The 14,210-nt window shown below is 39.4% G+C and overlaps 2 protein-coding genes across 6 annotated transcripts in view; both read left to right on the top strand.

Annotated features, from left to right (window-relative positions):
- The first annotated feature begins 898 nt into the window (after nucleotides 1-898).
- Nucleotides 899-12,061, top strand: nol12 (nucleolar protein 12). Its single transcript, XM_034189846.1, has 6 exons — nucleotides 899-1,053; nucleotides 8,014-8,119; nucleotides 8,212-8,260; nucleotides 8,522-8,658; nucleotides 8,759-8,862; nucleotides 11,333-12,061. Exons 1-6 carry the CDS (start codon nucleotides 944-946, stop codon nucleotides 11,526-11,528), a joined length of 702 nt encoding a protein of 233 aa, XP_034045737.1. The 5' UTR covers nucleotides 899-943; the 3' UTR covers nucleotides 11,529-12,061.
- A 137-nt stretch (nucleotides 12,062-12,198) lies between these two features.
- LOC117527479 (TRIO and F-actin-binding protein-like) overlaps nucleotides 12,199-14,210 on the top strand; it is a 53,376-nt gene continuing 51,364 nt past the window's right edge. For all 5 annotated transcript variants that reach the window (XR_004565540.1, XM_034189843.1, XM_034189841.1 and 2 more), the window contains exon 1: nucleotides 12,199-13,088. Coding sequence is in view for 4 of the 5 variants with exons in the window: in XM_034189843.1 (XP_034045734.1) it covers nucleotides 12,816-13,088 (273 nt within the window). In the remaining variant the exon portion in view is untranslated. The remainder of the gene's footprint in view (nucleotides 13,089-14,210) is intronic.

The following is a 14,210-nucleotide window of genomic DNA, read 5'->3' as shown; positions in this document are numbered from 1 at the left end:
TAATCAGCATCTTGATATGGCACACCTGTGAGGTGGGATGGATTATCTCAGCAAAGGAGAAGTGCTCACTATCACAGATTTAGACTGGTTTGTGAACAATATTTGAGGGAAATGGTGATATTGTGTATGTGGAAAAAGATTTAGATCTGAGTTCATCTCATACAAAATGGGAGCAAAACCAAAAGTGTTGCGTTTATATTTTTGTTGAGTGTACATGTGCTCTGTGATTTGGCGCTATATAGATGTGCTCTGATGTCACTGTTTATCTCCATAGAAACTACCCAAACAATCTTTCATACAAACTGTTTAAAGGGACGTTACAGTGTTGTGGTGGAATTTACTGCAATAGTGTGGGACAACTACATTTTGTTTAAAAAAAAAATCACAACAGTTGTATGACATTGAATACCCCGATTATGTTTTGATTATTTTACTGATATTTTATTCAGAGATATTTTAAAACATTAGAAAAAACGTTTTTTCACCATTCATTTTTATCATTGAAGATCAAAAGTCTGGGTGTGGGACAAGCACAAAACGGCAATATTTGCATATAATGATGCTGAAAAAAGGTGAAAAAGTCATCATAGACTACTAGAACAAATTTCTTAAAACACTTTCATTGTAAAGATAACTATAAAAGTGTGAATTTTCCCCTTTTTTCTGTTTTTCATACAATATGATCAAAGGACATAATAAGTGCCTGTAGTCTAAGAATCACCCATAGATAGAAGGTTTAAAGAATTTTAAGGCCAGCAGATTTCAACCTCTCTAAAGAAAAAATTACATATAATTGTAATTTGAAACACACACACAAAAAATAAACAAAAACTGTCTGACTCGTGCCGATCGCGGAATTGTCCTGACTGCAACCATGTTTCCAGACGGACACATTTTACAAACGTACATTCTTGTAGAAAGAAGTGCACTTAACGTGTGCAACATGGAGAACGTAAATAAGCCGAATAATTTCTCGAAAAAGGCTAAATTCAAGCCTGGAACCAAGAAAAGAGAAAATAAATGTATCGTAACGTTTGACGACAAAGACAGACAGTAAGTTCAAACGTCGACAACATTTATTTTAAAGTGTGTTACCTGAGAGCGTCAGGTTAGCATTTGCTCCAATTTGTTTTTCATAAAATATGCACTCAGAGAAGACGCCGTGTTTTACGAAATTTTAAAAATATACTCAACAAAAATATAAATGCAACACTTTTGGTTTTGCTCCCATTTTGTATGAGATGAATTCAAAGATCTAAAACTTTTTCCACATACACAATATCACCATTTTCCTCAAATATTGTTCACAAACCAGTCTAAATCTGTGATAGTGAGCACTTCTCCTTTGCTGAGATAATCCATCCCACCTCACAGGTGTGCCATATCAAGATGCTGATTAGACACCATGATTAGTGCACAGGTGTGCCTTAGACTGTCCACAATAAAAGGCCACTCTGAAAGGTGCAGTTTTATCACACAGCACAATGCCACAGATGTCGCAAGATTTGAGGGAGCGTGCAATTGGCATGCTGACAGCAGGAATGTCAACCAGAGCTGTTGCTCGTGTATTGAATGTTCATTTCTCTACCATAAGCCGTCTCCAAAGGTGTTTCAGAGAATTTGGCAGTACATCCAACCAGCCTCACAACCGCAGACCACGTGTAACCACACCAGCCCAGGACCTCCACATCCAGCATGTTCACCTCCAAGATCGTCTGAGACCAGCCACTCGGACAGCTGCTGAAACAATCGGTTTGCATAACCAAAGAATTTCTGCACAAACTGTCAGAAACCGTCTCAGGGAAGCTCATCTGCATGCTCGTCGTCCTCATCGGGGTCTCGACCTGACTCCAGTTCGTCATCGTAACCGACTTGAGTGGGCTAATGCTCACATTCGCTGGCGTTTGGCACGTTGGAGAGGTGTTCTCTTCACGGATGATGCAAAGGAGATGTGTTGCACTGCATGAGGCAAATGGTGGTCACACCAGATACTGACTGGTATCCCCCCCCCATGAAACAAAACTGCACCTTTCAGAGTGGCCTTTTATTGTGGGCAGTCTAAGGCACACCTGTGCACTAATCATGGTGTCTAATCAGCATCTTGATATGGCACACCTGTGAGGTGGGATGGATTATCTCAGCAAAGGAGAAGTGCTCACTATCACAGATTTACACTGGTTTGTGAACAATATTTGCGGGAAATGGTGATATTGTGTATGTGGAAAAAGTTTTAGATCTTTGAGTTCATCTCATACAAAATGGGAGCAAAACCAAAAGTGTTGCATTTATATTTTTGTTGAGTATATATATTTTTTTATTTTTAAACGTTATTTTAGCGTTGCATTTCCTAAATGTTCGTTTATTTATAGAAAAGTGCTTCATCTTTTAGATAATTCACAGGTAAACATGTCGTATGTGATTGGTTCCAGTACCTCAAGTATGAGAATTTATTATTATTTATCACTGAACTGCATATTTTGTTGTCTGGACTAAACCTAAAAAAAAAACAACTTATGATTGACATTTTTACAGACAAAACAGTCCAAATAAGTATCACTGCCGGAAAACATGAAATTAGCCATCTCGCTGTTGGGTGATTCTTTAAGTACGGGCACTATTGGCCTTGTAAATGTAATTTCCACCACACCATTGCCTTACAATATAAAACACCTTGGGGCAACTGTTTGTTGTGATTTGGCGCTATATACATGTGCTCTGATGTCACTGTTTATCTCCACAGAAACTACCCAAACAATCTTTCATACAAACTGTTTAAAGGGACATTACAGTGTTGTGGTGGAAATTACGGCAATAGTGTGGGACAACTACATTTTGTTTTAAAAAATCACAACAGTTGTATGACATTGAATACCCCAATTATGTTTTGATTATTTTACTGATATTTTATTCAGAGACATTTTAAAACATTAGAAAAAACGTTTCTTTACCATTCATTTTTATCATTGAAGATCAAAAGTCTGGGTGTGGGACAAGTACAAAATGGCAATATTTGCATATAATAATGCTGAAAAAAGGTGAAAAAGTCATCATAGACTATTAGAACAAATTTCTTAACACACTTTCATTGTAAAGATAACTATAAAAGTGTGAAATTTCCACTTTTTTCTGTTTTTCATACAATATGATCAAAGGACATAATAAGTGCCTGTAGTCTAAGAATCACCCTGTTACGAGTGTGCATGTCTGGGAAGGTCTACAGCACTTCTGGGTCAATGGTCACGAGTACCAAACATGGTTTGCTGCATGCTTAAACAATATGGGTGGAGTTTGCATGACTGCTTTCTTATTCATTATTGTCACAATTGCTGTTATTTCTCAGTGTCGCGGGACTGAACACCACTTGTCCCTTTAAGACATTGACACTGAATGCATGGGGCCGCGTAGCTAGTTATCATGCTGGAGCCTCATTTGTTATCGGAATTAACCAGACAAATCAATCCACCAACTGAGAACGGCCATGCACCACCACCCACAAAATTGAGAAAGCGATATCTGCCATCCTTTCTGTCCAGTTGAGGTTTCCTGTGTTGAGTTAAATTAAGCCACTGTCTCCACTCCTGGTGGTGCCCTTCCATCAATTCCTTTAAATTTCAGCTTTGCAACCATACTCCCCTACTGGAACCCAAAGACTTTGGCTTCCCGGACTCTGCCTGGCGGGTTATGGAAATAACGCTGCTGGATTGCTAGTTGGCATCATTTATGGTCGGTACTACGGCGGTATCTGATCATCTTCGAGCCTCCGACTTTTGTTCTTGATTAATGAAAACATTTTTGGCAAATGTTTTCGCTATCTTTCGTCTTGTGCCAGTCCAAGAATTTCACCTCTAGCAGCACAATACGAATGCCCCCGGCCATTCCTCTTAATCATGGCCCCAGTTCAGAGAAGAAAACCCACAAAATAGAACCAGAGTCCTATTCCACTATTCCTAGCTAAGGTATTCGGGTGACCAGGCCTGGTTTGAACACTAATTTTTTTACGTAAATGCTTCAGACCCCACAGGACACCCAGCTAAGAGCATTGAGGGGCCACCCAGAGGCAGGGGCTGGGACATACGGCAGCTCGATCCCAAAAGTTTTTTAACTGCACCAACATTAGAATGCACTACTGGAGCTGGAATTACCACAGCTGCTGGCACCAGTCAGACACAAAATACCGATAGGGAGAGAAATTACTTGGATTTAAATGGCCGCTCACACATGTTGGCTGTGTTTAGTACGAGTGAACTCTGACCTCTCCCACAATGCAGTGCTACACCGAGACTCTGATATGGCTAATTGTGCATGTGCACCACTGGAAAACGAATATCCATCACTTCTGTCCTGAGATTGACTAATTGCAACTGAGAAATGAGCTCAATGTATCCAACTCAGCCTGACAAATCCAATCAACACATCCGATAATGTTTTGCATAAAATGCACTTCAGTAGCAAATAACTAGATGAAATATTTTAATGAAAAAACTATGCTTATTAATACAAAAGAAATGCGAGAAATATGAGAGAAACATTTGCGATCTTAGTATGACAACTTGGGCATAACATTTGCAGCACAACGTGAGACAAAAGCAGGGTACCCTGTGACTGAATAGCGTCCCATTTTAGACTCAAGACATATACAGGGCTTCCTACAAAAAAGACACAATTTACAAGTAGTGATGGCAATTTCAAAGCCTCATGAACCAATGAGCCACTGCAACACGACTGGCTGAAAATCGACACACTGCTTCGACACGTTTGATACAGTTTCAAGGATGACATCTGCTGGATTGCTTTGAGAATTACCTTGAGCGAGTGCCCTGACAAATGTTTGCATTAATTAATGACTGATGTGGTTTGTTCTTGAAAAATAATAATAAAAAAATGTCATATGTATTATTATGTCTTTTTTAATGTAATAAATAGTCCCTACAGATGCACACATAATGGTTATGAAAGCCTTTATTGTAGACTATATGTAGATTTGTGTTATCATTCCTCAAACTATATTTGGATAAAATGTGATGGGGAAAGTGAGAAAGACATGTGCTTCTGCAACTGATTCTTATGTTGCTGTAATTTGTAAATTAGAATAGAGGGGATAGGAGACGGTGATTGTGCAACTTTCAACAATTTTTATTCAAAAAAAGAATAATTTCAACGGTGCTGGACTTTAATCGGCTCCTCTTCTGCCTCACCACCTCTCCAGCTTTGGAGAAGATCTGCTCGCAAGGCTCTGATGTTGCTGGCATTGACAAATATTTTTTTGCCATTCTCTGTAAATTGGGATAGACTGCGACTCGTGTCGCCAAGTATTTGAGCCGGTCTTCTCCTCTGGAGGTAGGCATATGTTGGGTCAAACCTTTGTAGTAAAGCCCTGAAGGCTTTGCTCTCCACTATTTTGAATGGTTGCGCATCTTCCACAACATAGTCCACCAGTGCCTCATCCAAATCAGCTTGTCTGCCTTTAATGGAAATACAGTATGACATGCTTAGCTATTTTTGTTTATGAGTATGTTTTAATCTTAGATAAAGAATAAAATACAGGTTACATGGCCTGATTCCTGCTCCAGGAGCAGCAACAGAAGCAGCAGCTATTGATGTCTTGGGATGTTTGGACCTCGGGTGTCACAGCATTGAAGACGTATTGTTATTGTACCTCAGCTCTTGAGCACAAATCAAGCACTTGACCTTTTTGGGGCTTATTAGATCAAAGTGCTCCCAAGCAATTGATCGTGTTCTTTATGGCACTGGCTCCTCCATGTACCTTCCTCACCACTACTCACTCTCTCACACACACACTCACCTTTCTCACACCTTTCACTTCAACAAAATCACAGCTCTTCAGTCACTCAGCTCAGTCTCTGATCTACCTACAACCCCTGGCAAAAATTATGGAATCACCGGCCTCGGAGGATGTTCTTTCAGTTGTTTAATTTTGTAGAAAAAAAGCAGATCACAGACATGACACAAAACTAAAGTCATTTCAAATGGCAACTTTCTGGCTTTAAGAAACACTATAAGAAATCAGGAAAAAAAATTGTGGCAGTCAGTAACGGTTACTTTTTTAGACCAAGCAGAGGGAAAAAAAATATGGAATCACTCAATTCTGAGGAAAAAATTATGGAATCATGAAAAACAAAAGAACGCTCCAACACATCACTAGTATTTTGTTGCACCACCTCTGGCTTTTATAACAACTTGCCTTGCAGTCTCTGAGGGATGGACTTAATGAGTGACAAACAGTACTCTTCATCAATCTGGCTCCAACTTTCTCTGATTGCTGTTGCCAGATCAGCTTTACAGGTTGGAGCCTTGTCATGGACCATTTTCTTCAACTTCCCCCAAAGATTTTCAATTGGATTAAGATCCGGACTATTTGCAGGCCATGACATTGACCCTATGTGTCTTTTTGCAAGGAATGTTTTCACAGTTTTTGCTCTATGGCAATCTTGAAAAATGATTTCATCATCCCCAAACATCCTTTCAATTGATGGGATAAGAAAAGTGTCCAAAATATCAACGTAAACTTGTGCATTTATTGATGATGTAATGACAGCCATCTCCCCAATGCCTTTAGCTGACATGCAGCCCCATATCATCAATGACTGTGGAAATTTACATGTTCTCTTCAGGCAGTCATCTTTATAAATCTCATTGGAACGGCACCAAACAAAAGTTCCAGCATCATCACCTTGCCCAATGCAGATTCGAGATTCATCACTGAATATGACTTTCATCCAGTCATCCACAGTCCATGATTACTTTTCCTTAGCCCATTGTAACCTTGTTTTTTTCTGTTTAGGTGTTAATGATGGCTTTCGTTTAGCTTTTCTGTATGTAAATCCCATTTCCTTTAGGCGGTTTCTTACAGTTCGGTCACAGACATTGACTCCAGTTTCCTCCCATTCGTTCCTTATTTGTTTTGTTGTGCATTTTCAGTTTTTGAGACATATTGCTTTAAGTTTTCCGTCTTGATGCTTTGATGTCTTCCTTGGTCTACCAGTATGTTTGCCTTTAACAACCTTCCCATGTTGTTTGTATTTGGTCCAGAGTTTAGACACAGCTGACTGTGAACAACCAACATCTTTTGCAACATTGCATGATGATTTACCCTCTTTTAAGAGTTTGATAATCATCTCCTTTGTTTCAATTGACATCTCTCGTGTTGGAGCCATGATTCATGTCAGTCCACTTGGTGCAACAGCTCTCCAAGGTGTGATCACTCCTTTTTAGATGCAGACTAACGAGCAGATCTGATTTGATGCAGGTGTTAGTTTTGGGGATGAAAATTTACAGGGTGATTCCATAATTTATTCCTCAGAATTGAGTGAGTCCATATTTTTTTCCCTCTGCTTGGTCTAAAAAAGTAACCGTTACTGACTGGCACAATTATTTTTCCTGATTTCTTATAGTGTTTCTTAAAGCCAGAAAGTTGCCATTTGAAATGACTTTAGTTTTGTGTCATGTCTATGATCTGCTTTTTTTCTACAAAATTAAACAACTGAATGAACATCCTCCGAAGCTGGTGATTCCATAATTATTGCCAGGGGTTGTATAATATATAGTCTGACCTATAACCTATGTTGATGTACTTTGTGAATAAATAACTATATTAAATGAACTCTAAACTAGACCTAAATATAAACTAATGCTTTCCTTGGCTCAGATTTACGTGGTAATTGGCAATAACAGTCGCTAGCAATCTCCTCTCAAAAACCCACGGTTTGAGCTGCGATTCAGATCTCATTTAAATACTTGGCGGGTTGTGTTGAAACGCCCAGATTATTTGAATTTTCCGCGAAGCTCGACGTGGTGTGACGTAACGAGGCCTCGCTCGCAGTGGTCACGTGATGGGACGTGCTCGAAACGCTGCTCACTGACACTTCTGGTTCAGAAAGCTCAATGCTGTGTCGAGCAGACTGACTCGAGCTTAACATCACTATTTACAAGTAAGGGAAGTCTAACTACTAATCCATTCTGCCGTTTAATTGCTGCTTCTTTATCTCCTCTCAGGGAGTTTCTCACTGGCTTCCACAAGCGAAAGGTTGAAAGGAGGAAAGCAGCTTTGTCAGAAATCCGAAAGAAAATCAAGGAAGAGCAAAACAGACTGCGAGAAGAGGTAAGTGGAGAGTTAAATTCTTTGTGTCAGCACACATTTGCTGCTGTGAGTTTGCAGAGCCGAGAGCCAGTAAAGTTAATGTTTGTTTTCAGAGGCATAAAGAGTACATGAAGATGCTGAAGGAGAGGAGAGAAGCTCTCGGTGGGTTCAAATGAAAATGCTGCTGCGATTCATTTATGTGATCTAAGTCTCCTTCTCGCATTCAGACATCTATCCCAGAAGCTCGCAGTTTGAAACCTTGTCGTTATCTTGGAAAATCTTAAGGGTGTGGGAGAGTGTCGGCAGTGAAAAAGGATCTTTGTTCATTGTGCTGTGGGCTTGTGTTCCATGAATGTGAGAACGGGGCTTTAGAGAATTTGTGCTTCATGATTCTTTTGTGACACTTTTTATTCCACTTCACAGAGGAAGATGAACTTGAAGACATGATAACTGGTACAACAGAATCTGTGCAGTATGACCACCCCAACCACACTGTCACCGTGACGACCATCAGTGATCTTGACCTTACAAGGTCTCACCTGGTACCTGCAGAAAATCTGGTAAACATTTAAGTGTTGGCTTTCATAACAGGATACATGCTTCTTTAGTTGTTGAAGGTGGAATAATGGGTAGTAAACACAGATTGTCTTTGCTTTCCAGGTAAATGGAGATGGTGAGGATGAGAATGAGGAGAAGGGAGGCGAAGAGGAGGAGAAAACAATACCAGTGCCAAAGAAAGCAGGAAATCACATGACTAACAAAAAGTAGGCGGGTCATCAAGCTACATGTACAAACACAAACATGACTTTTGTTTACATTAACAAATGCATTCCTAAAACTAGAAGGCACTCAGAGGTCGCATGTCACTGCCAAGGTCTGATGTTTCATGCCACCAAAATATCCACTTTTACTTGCATTTAACATCAAACCTTGTTTTCCAAGAATTCATTTATTTGCTCACAAAATTTCATCAAGATCCATGAATAACTTTTTGAGTTCAACGTTGCTATAGCTCTGACATTCTTCCAAATCCCTTATCCAAAATATGTTCCACATTGACTCAAAAATTACATGAATTATGTACTAGGATGCTATTCATTTGCTCACAAAATGTTACCCACATTCATTAATAATAAATGTTTTAATTAAATGTTTGTGAATGTTTAGCACATCTTCTGGATCCCAAACCCAAAATATCTTTAGGATCAAATTAAGAATAAAATCCCTCATTTTGTAGGACATTATCAATCTGCTCACCAAATTTCATCAACATCCTCTCACAACATTTTAAGTTAAATATTGCTATGTACCAAGCATTCTTCTGGATCTGAGTTCCGGAATGTTTTCTGGATCACATCTAAAACTGAATCACTTATTTTCCACAGTGTTATCTATTTGCTCATCTAATTTCATTGAAATTTGCTCATTACTGTTTGAGTTGTCATGCTAACAGACAAACAGACAAATGCCGTTAAAGACATTGCCTCATTAGGTAATGATTCAAGGAGCTGATAAAGTCTGTTAACTTTGGTGTCTGTTTCCATTTTGCTTTTCAAAAACTGCACTGTTACAGATTGATCGCAGTGCCCTCGGTTTGCGATAAAACCACCTCCTCTGGTAATGGGCATCAGAGCAGATTCTTAGAGCAACTTTAAGTATCTGTGTTTGCTTCAGCTAGAAATAGAGATGCTGCCACATCAGTTTGTCAATAAATTACCGATTTTAATTGTACGAAATAAATGTCAATGGTGGAGAAAATATTTTCGGCATGCAGCATTATTGAGCTGCACTTCTGCTTCTGCTGTGTACGATAACAGACTATATAGCTGGGATATTAACTAGTTGCAGGCAGACAGATGGGTGTTGTTAATTTTGGACTTGAAAGCTTCAGTGATGTGGAATTCCTAACATTGCTGGCCAACAAGTTCCATTTGTCTGCGGTTCTTGGGAGGAAGGAGTATTTGTCACAATCTTTCCTTTGATGTATGACTTGCATGTAGAAATACCCCCTTTTAGTTTGGTCTAAAATTGATCCCGTGTCTGTGGGAACTATATAGTATATAGTCGTGTAGACTATGCTGAGTAATTTTAATGTGTACAGTTATAGTACATACAGAGATGAATGAATGAATGAATGCATTTATTTGGCACACACAGGTCCAGAGCAACAAAAAACTTACAATGAAAGAGAGAAAGAAAAGAGTCCACCAATGCACCCATGTGCCCAAATGGGTGTAGGCAGAAGCCAAAGCTTGTAAATGCCTACCCCTTTAACCAAAAATAAAAAAATTATACATATACCCATCATAATTACTACAAAGTATACATTGATCCATGAATTTGAATAAAAAAAAAAACACAAACATGCAAGCAGCAGTGCAGAAAACAGAATCAAAATCATATCAGAATCAAAAACAGAATCAATAAACCAATTTAACATGCCATAACAAATAATCAAATAATTTTTATAGAGCCTTTTAAAACAACCAAAGTACTGAGTGATTTTATATTATCTGGGCAATTATTCCAAATATTTACACCTTTAACAGAAATACGAGTAGTTCGACTCTTTGATTTCTGTAATAATAATGTTCCTCGTAAATTTTTAATGGAGTCCCTCATTCCAAACAGGTCCTGGACGTGTTGTGGCAGTTCATTTTTCACTTTTAATATAATGTGTATTATGATGTAATCAGTCAAGTCCCAAAATTTCAAAATATGCAAACGGACAAACAAGCAATGTAAGTAAGTAAGCTTTATTTTTTAGCACTTTTCACAGACCAAGGTCACAAAACAACACATACAAATATAAAACAATAAAATAAATTGAAACTAAAATGCCAGTTTAAAAAAAATGTGTCTATAGTTGCTGTCTAAAAACATCCACAGAATCCAGTGAGCGAAGGGATTAGTTGGCTCACGATAAGGTTTCTTACTAATAATTCTTACAGCTTTCTTTTGAAGTAAAAATATAGGATTTGTGTTAGATTTGTAGGTGGTTCCCCAAACGTCAATACAGGAGGTCATGTATGGAACAAGTAATGAGTGATATAAAGTAACTGAGTGTTGGGAAGACCCCCCCCCCCCCACACACACACACTTAAAAAGAGCAGATTTATTATGTTCCCATGTCCAAGTGATGATGTGACATCTGTCCTCTTCTGTACATTTACTTGTTGCTCTTTAGCAACCTCTCAGTTCACCTGCCGTGTTTTCTCTCCTCTGCTGCCACAGGATTCGCTCCCTCAGAGCTTCTCTCAGCACTTTCACCCACAAGCGGAAGAGGAAGGGGAAGCAGGAAGGCCGGGGACAACGAGGCCGTTTCACAGACAAGAACACTGCTGTCTCTGAGTTCAAGAGCAGAACCAGGAGGACGACAAAGCAACAGAGACGCCGACGAATGGGGAATAAGGTGCACCATCAGGACTGAGAATCTGGAATAAATATAATGCAGGGATTGTATTAAGAACTGTGATGTGACTGGACTTTTTTTTTTTTTTTTTTTTGAAGGGGAGGGGGTGCAGCTGACATCACATCTTGTAGAATTTTTACACTTTGTCAAAACAGATCATTTTTTTGTAATATTTTGTTGCAACTTTTATTAAAAGAAAACTGAATCATTCTCATGTGACCTTCTGTTGCATTCCAAAAATGTCTTCTTCCTGCTTAACTTGACTTTGTCGTCATCATCTGCACTCAGCTGTTTCCTCATTGCTGGCGTAACCTGTGTGAGATCTGCTCGAGAACAACTACAGTCCCTTAATTCCTTTTAAAATGCGAAGAAGGGCCTTCTGCACAGCCAATGGCTTCAGTGTGTGTTTAAACCCACGCATCATCCTTGTTTATTTATTTACGTTAACCTGAGCCAGCGTGTGCCAGCTGTCACTAGCATGAGCATTTCATTTCGCTTTCTAAAGCCTGTGATATTTAATACAAGCCCACAATAAAGCAACTGGCGTGTCATTTTGGCATCAGGTCCATCTGTGCTTCAGCGCCCCTGCTGTGTTAACTGAGAGTCGTCATGGAGGTTGTGGGTGCGTTAGTTTCGCTCATCGTCCAATCAGTCTCTTTCGGTGGATTTGGCAGTTTGAGAGGATGGTGAACATGGAGAAGAACCATATGCTTGACTGGAGGTCTTCTGGGCCATTCAGACCTGGACTGACATATTTTTAAGAGACGTAATAACAGGAGTCTCCTCTATCAGGTAGTACAAGCTCATGTCTGTCAGGTATGTAATATTTTTATCAACCATTTTCCCCACTTCCATTGTTTTATTGATATTTCTGTTATTGGAAGCCGTGTTGCTTGTTAAAGGTGTGAAATTAAGTTATTGCACTTTGTGGTTAGTAATTTTATTCTGCGGTGCGTTTTCACTCGTATCAGACTGATTGTATTTCACTGACCGTTGAGAGTGATTAGTAGTTACCGATCTACATATTGCTTCTCAAGATTTTGCATAAAATTAAAAATCAGCTGGTGCATTCTCTCTGAACAGCCTGCTGTCACTGGCAATATTTATTTATGTAAAAATTATTTTAAAATACATATTTGACAGCATGCCGGACAGAAAAACATCCTGTAAAGAGTTCATAAGTGCAACAGAAATTTCTTATTTTGTTTTCAGTTGTGATACTGCTTTCTTTGTCAGTTTTCTCATTTCTTTTCTTTCCCTCCAGTGAAATGCGATGAGTGTGCAGAATCCCACACAGGACACACCATGCCCCTGTCCGGCGACAAGTTCATCTGCCCCAAGTTCCAGCCCAACATCTTCGACCCCTCCCGCTGCCACGACTGTCTGCGCCAGAGGCATCTGCACGCCGGCGCGGGGGAACGCACAGCCTCAGAACTACAGCACAAATCGTCAGCGGACGCCGGGACTGCAGTGAAAACTGGGGTTGAGACTGGGACAGGAGCTGGGTCTGGATCAGTCAAAGGAGTGCTGTTGACGCCGGTCCCATCCCAGGCAGAGGAAAGGGACACCAGCAGCAAGGTAGGGCATCATCCATCCATTTTCTATGCCCGCTTACTCCAGTTAATGGTCACAGGGAGCTGGAACCTATGCAAGGTAAGACAGAAAAAAAAGAAGGTAGCGAAAGGTGTGGTGTGAGAGCAAAATGTGTATTTAAGGACAGGATATAACGGGTTGAGAAGTCAATACTTAATCTGTGAACCAAACTAATCAATGGGCGGTGTCATTTTCTTACACCAGCATAGTTATAGATAGAAAATATTCTTCAGTTTAATGACACAACTGTTACAAAAAATCTATAAGGGTAGATATTAGACTTTCTCCAACTACAAAGTTTGTGTTTTTGTTGGTTGCGTAAAACTGTAACAGCACTTACTAATTTAATATTTATAACATCTGTGGTTTAATCATGTATGCCTTTGCTGCTTTTAAACATATCAGTAAAAGGTGGGAGAGAAAATGAGCGGTAACGATGAGGAGCAGGGTGGTAGCCTTCGCTCCTATTACAAATGAATGAAGCTGGATCACTTACGGCCCACGTGGGAATCACATGTAATATTAGACAGCAGGGCATCGCACCAAAAGGATGTGCACATGTAGTATTAAAGCGGACAACACACCTCGTCTGTGGGATACGGCAATTTTTGTCTCCTTCCCACCCGAAGGGGTATAGTAAAATGAGCTGCATCCAATGCAGCGTTTGTTGTCATGGTAACTCGTCTGTGCTTCCAGGTATCCCATTCAGATTGGATACACAATATAAAAATCTTGGATGAGTTCACATGAGTGCTTTGTGACTCCTGTGTCACCTGTGATCTACTGAAAAGTAGATGACTGTCAAAACCTCGTCACCCTGATATGTATTAAAATTTTCAGCCATCGGTTATATGTATATAATTATTTACTTTTTATTGACATCCAGCAGCAATCTGTCCATATATACGTCTCAGCAGTTGCACATAATCAAGTTGTCTGCCTTGAATGCCCTCTTATTTATTTTTTTAAGGAAAAACAAACATTAAAAATAAATAAACTGTTATACGTACATAGGGAGAGTTGAAGGGTTTTTGTTTTTTGTTTTTTTTTACCTCCCTTAAATATGTTTCATATCAGGTTTTCAAAACAGAAATCTGGCCTGTGAGG

The sequence above is a fragment of the Thalassophryne amazonica genome, chromosome 16, assembly GCF_902500255.1.
Source record: "Thalassophryne amazonica chromosome 16, fThaAma1.1, whole genome shotgun sequence".
In the NCBI taxonomy this organism is placed as follows: domain Eukaryota; kingdom Metazoa; phylum Chordata; class Actinopteri; order Batrachoidiformes; family Batrachoididae; genus Thalassophryne; species Thalassophryne amazonica.
The sequence above is the reverse complement of the archived record's forward strand: the minus strand, read 5'-3'. Positions and strand labels throughout refer to the sequence as shown.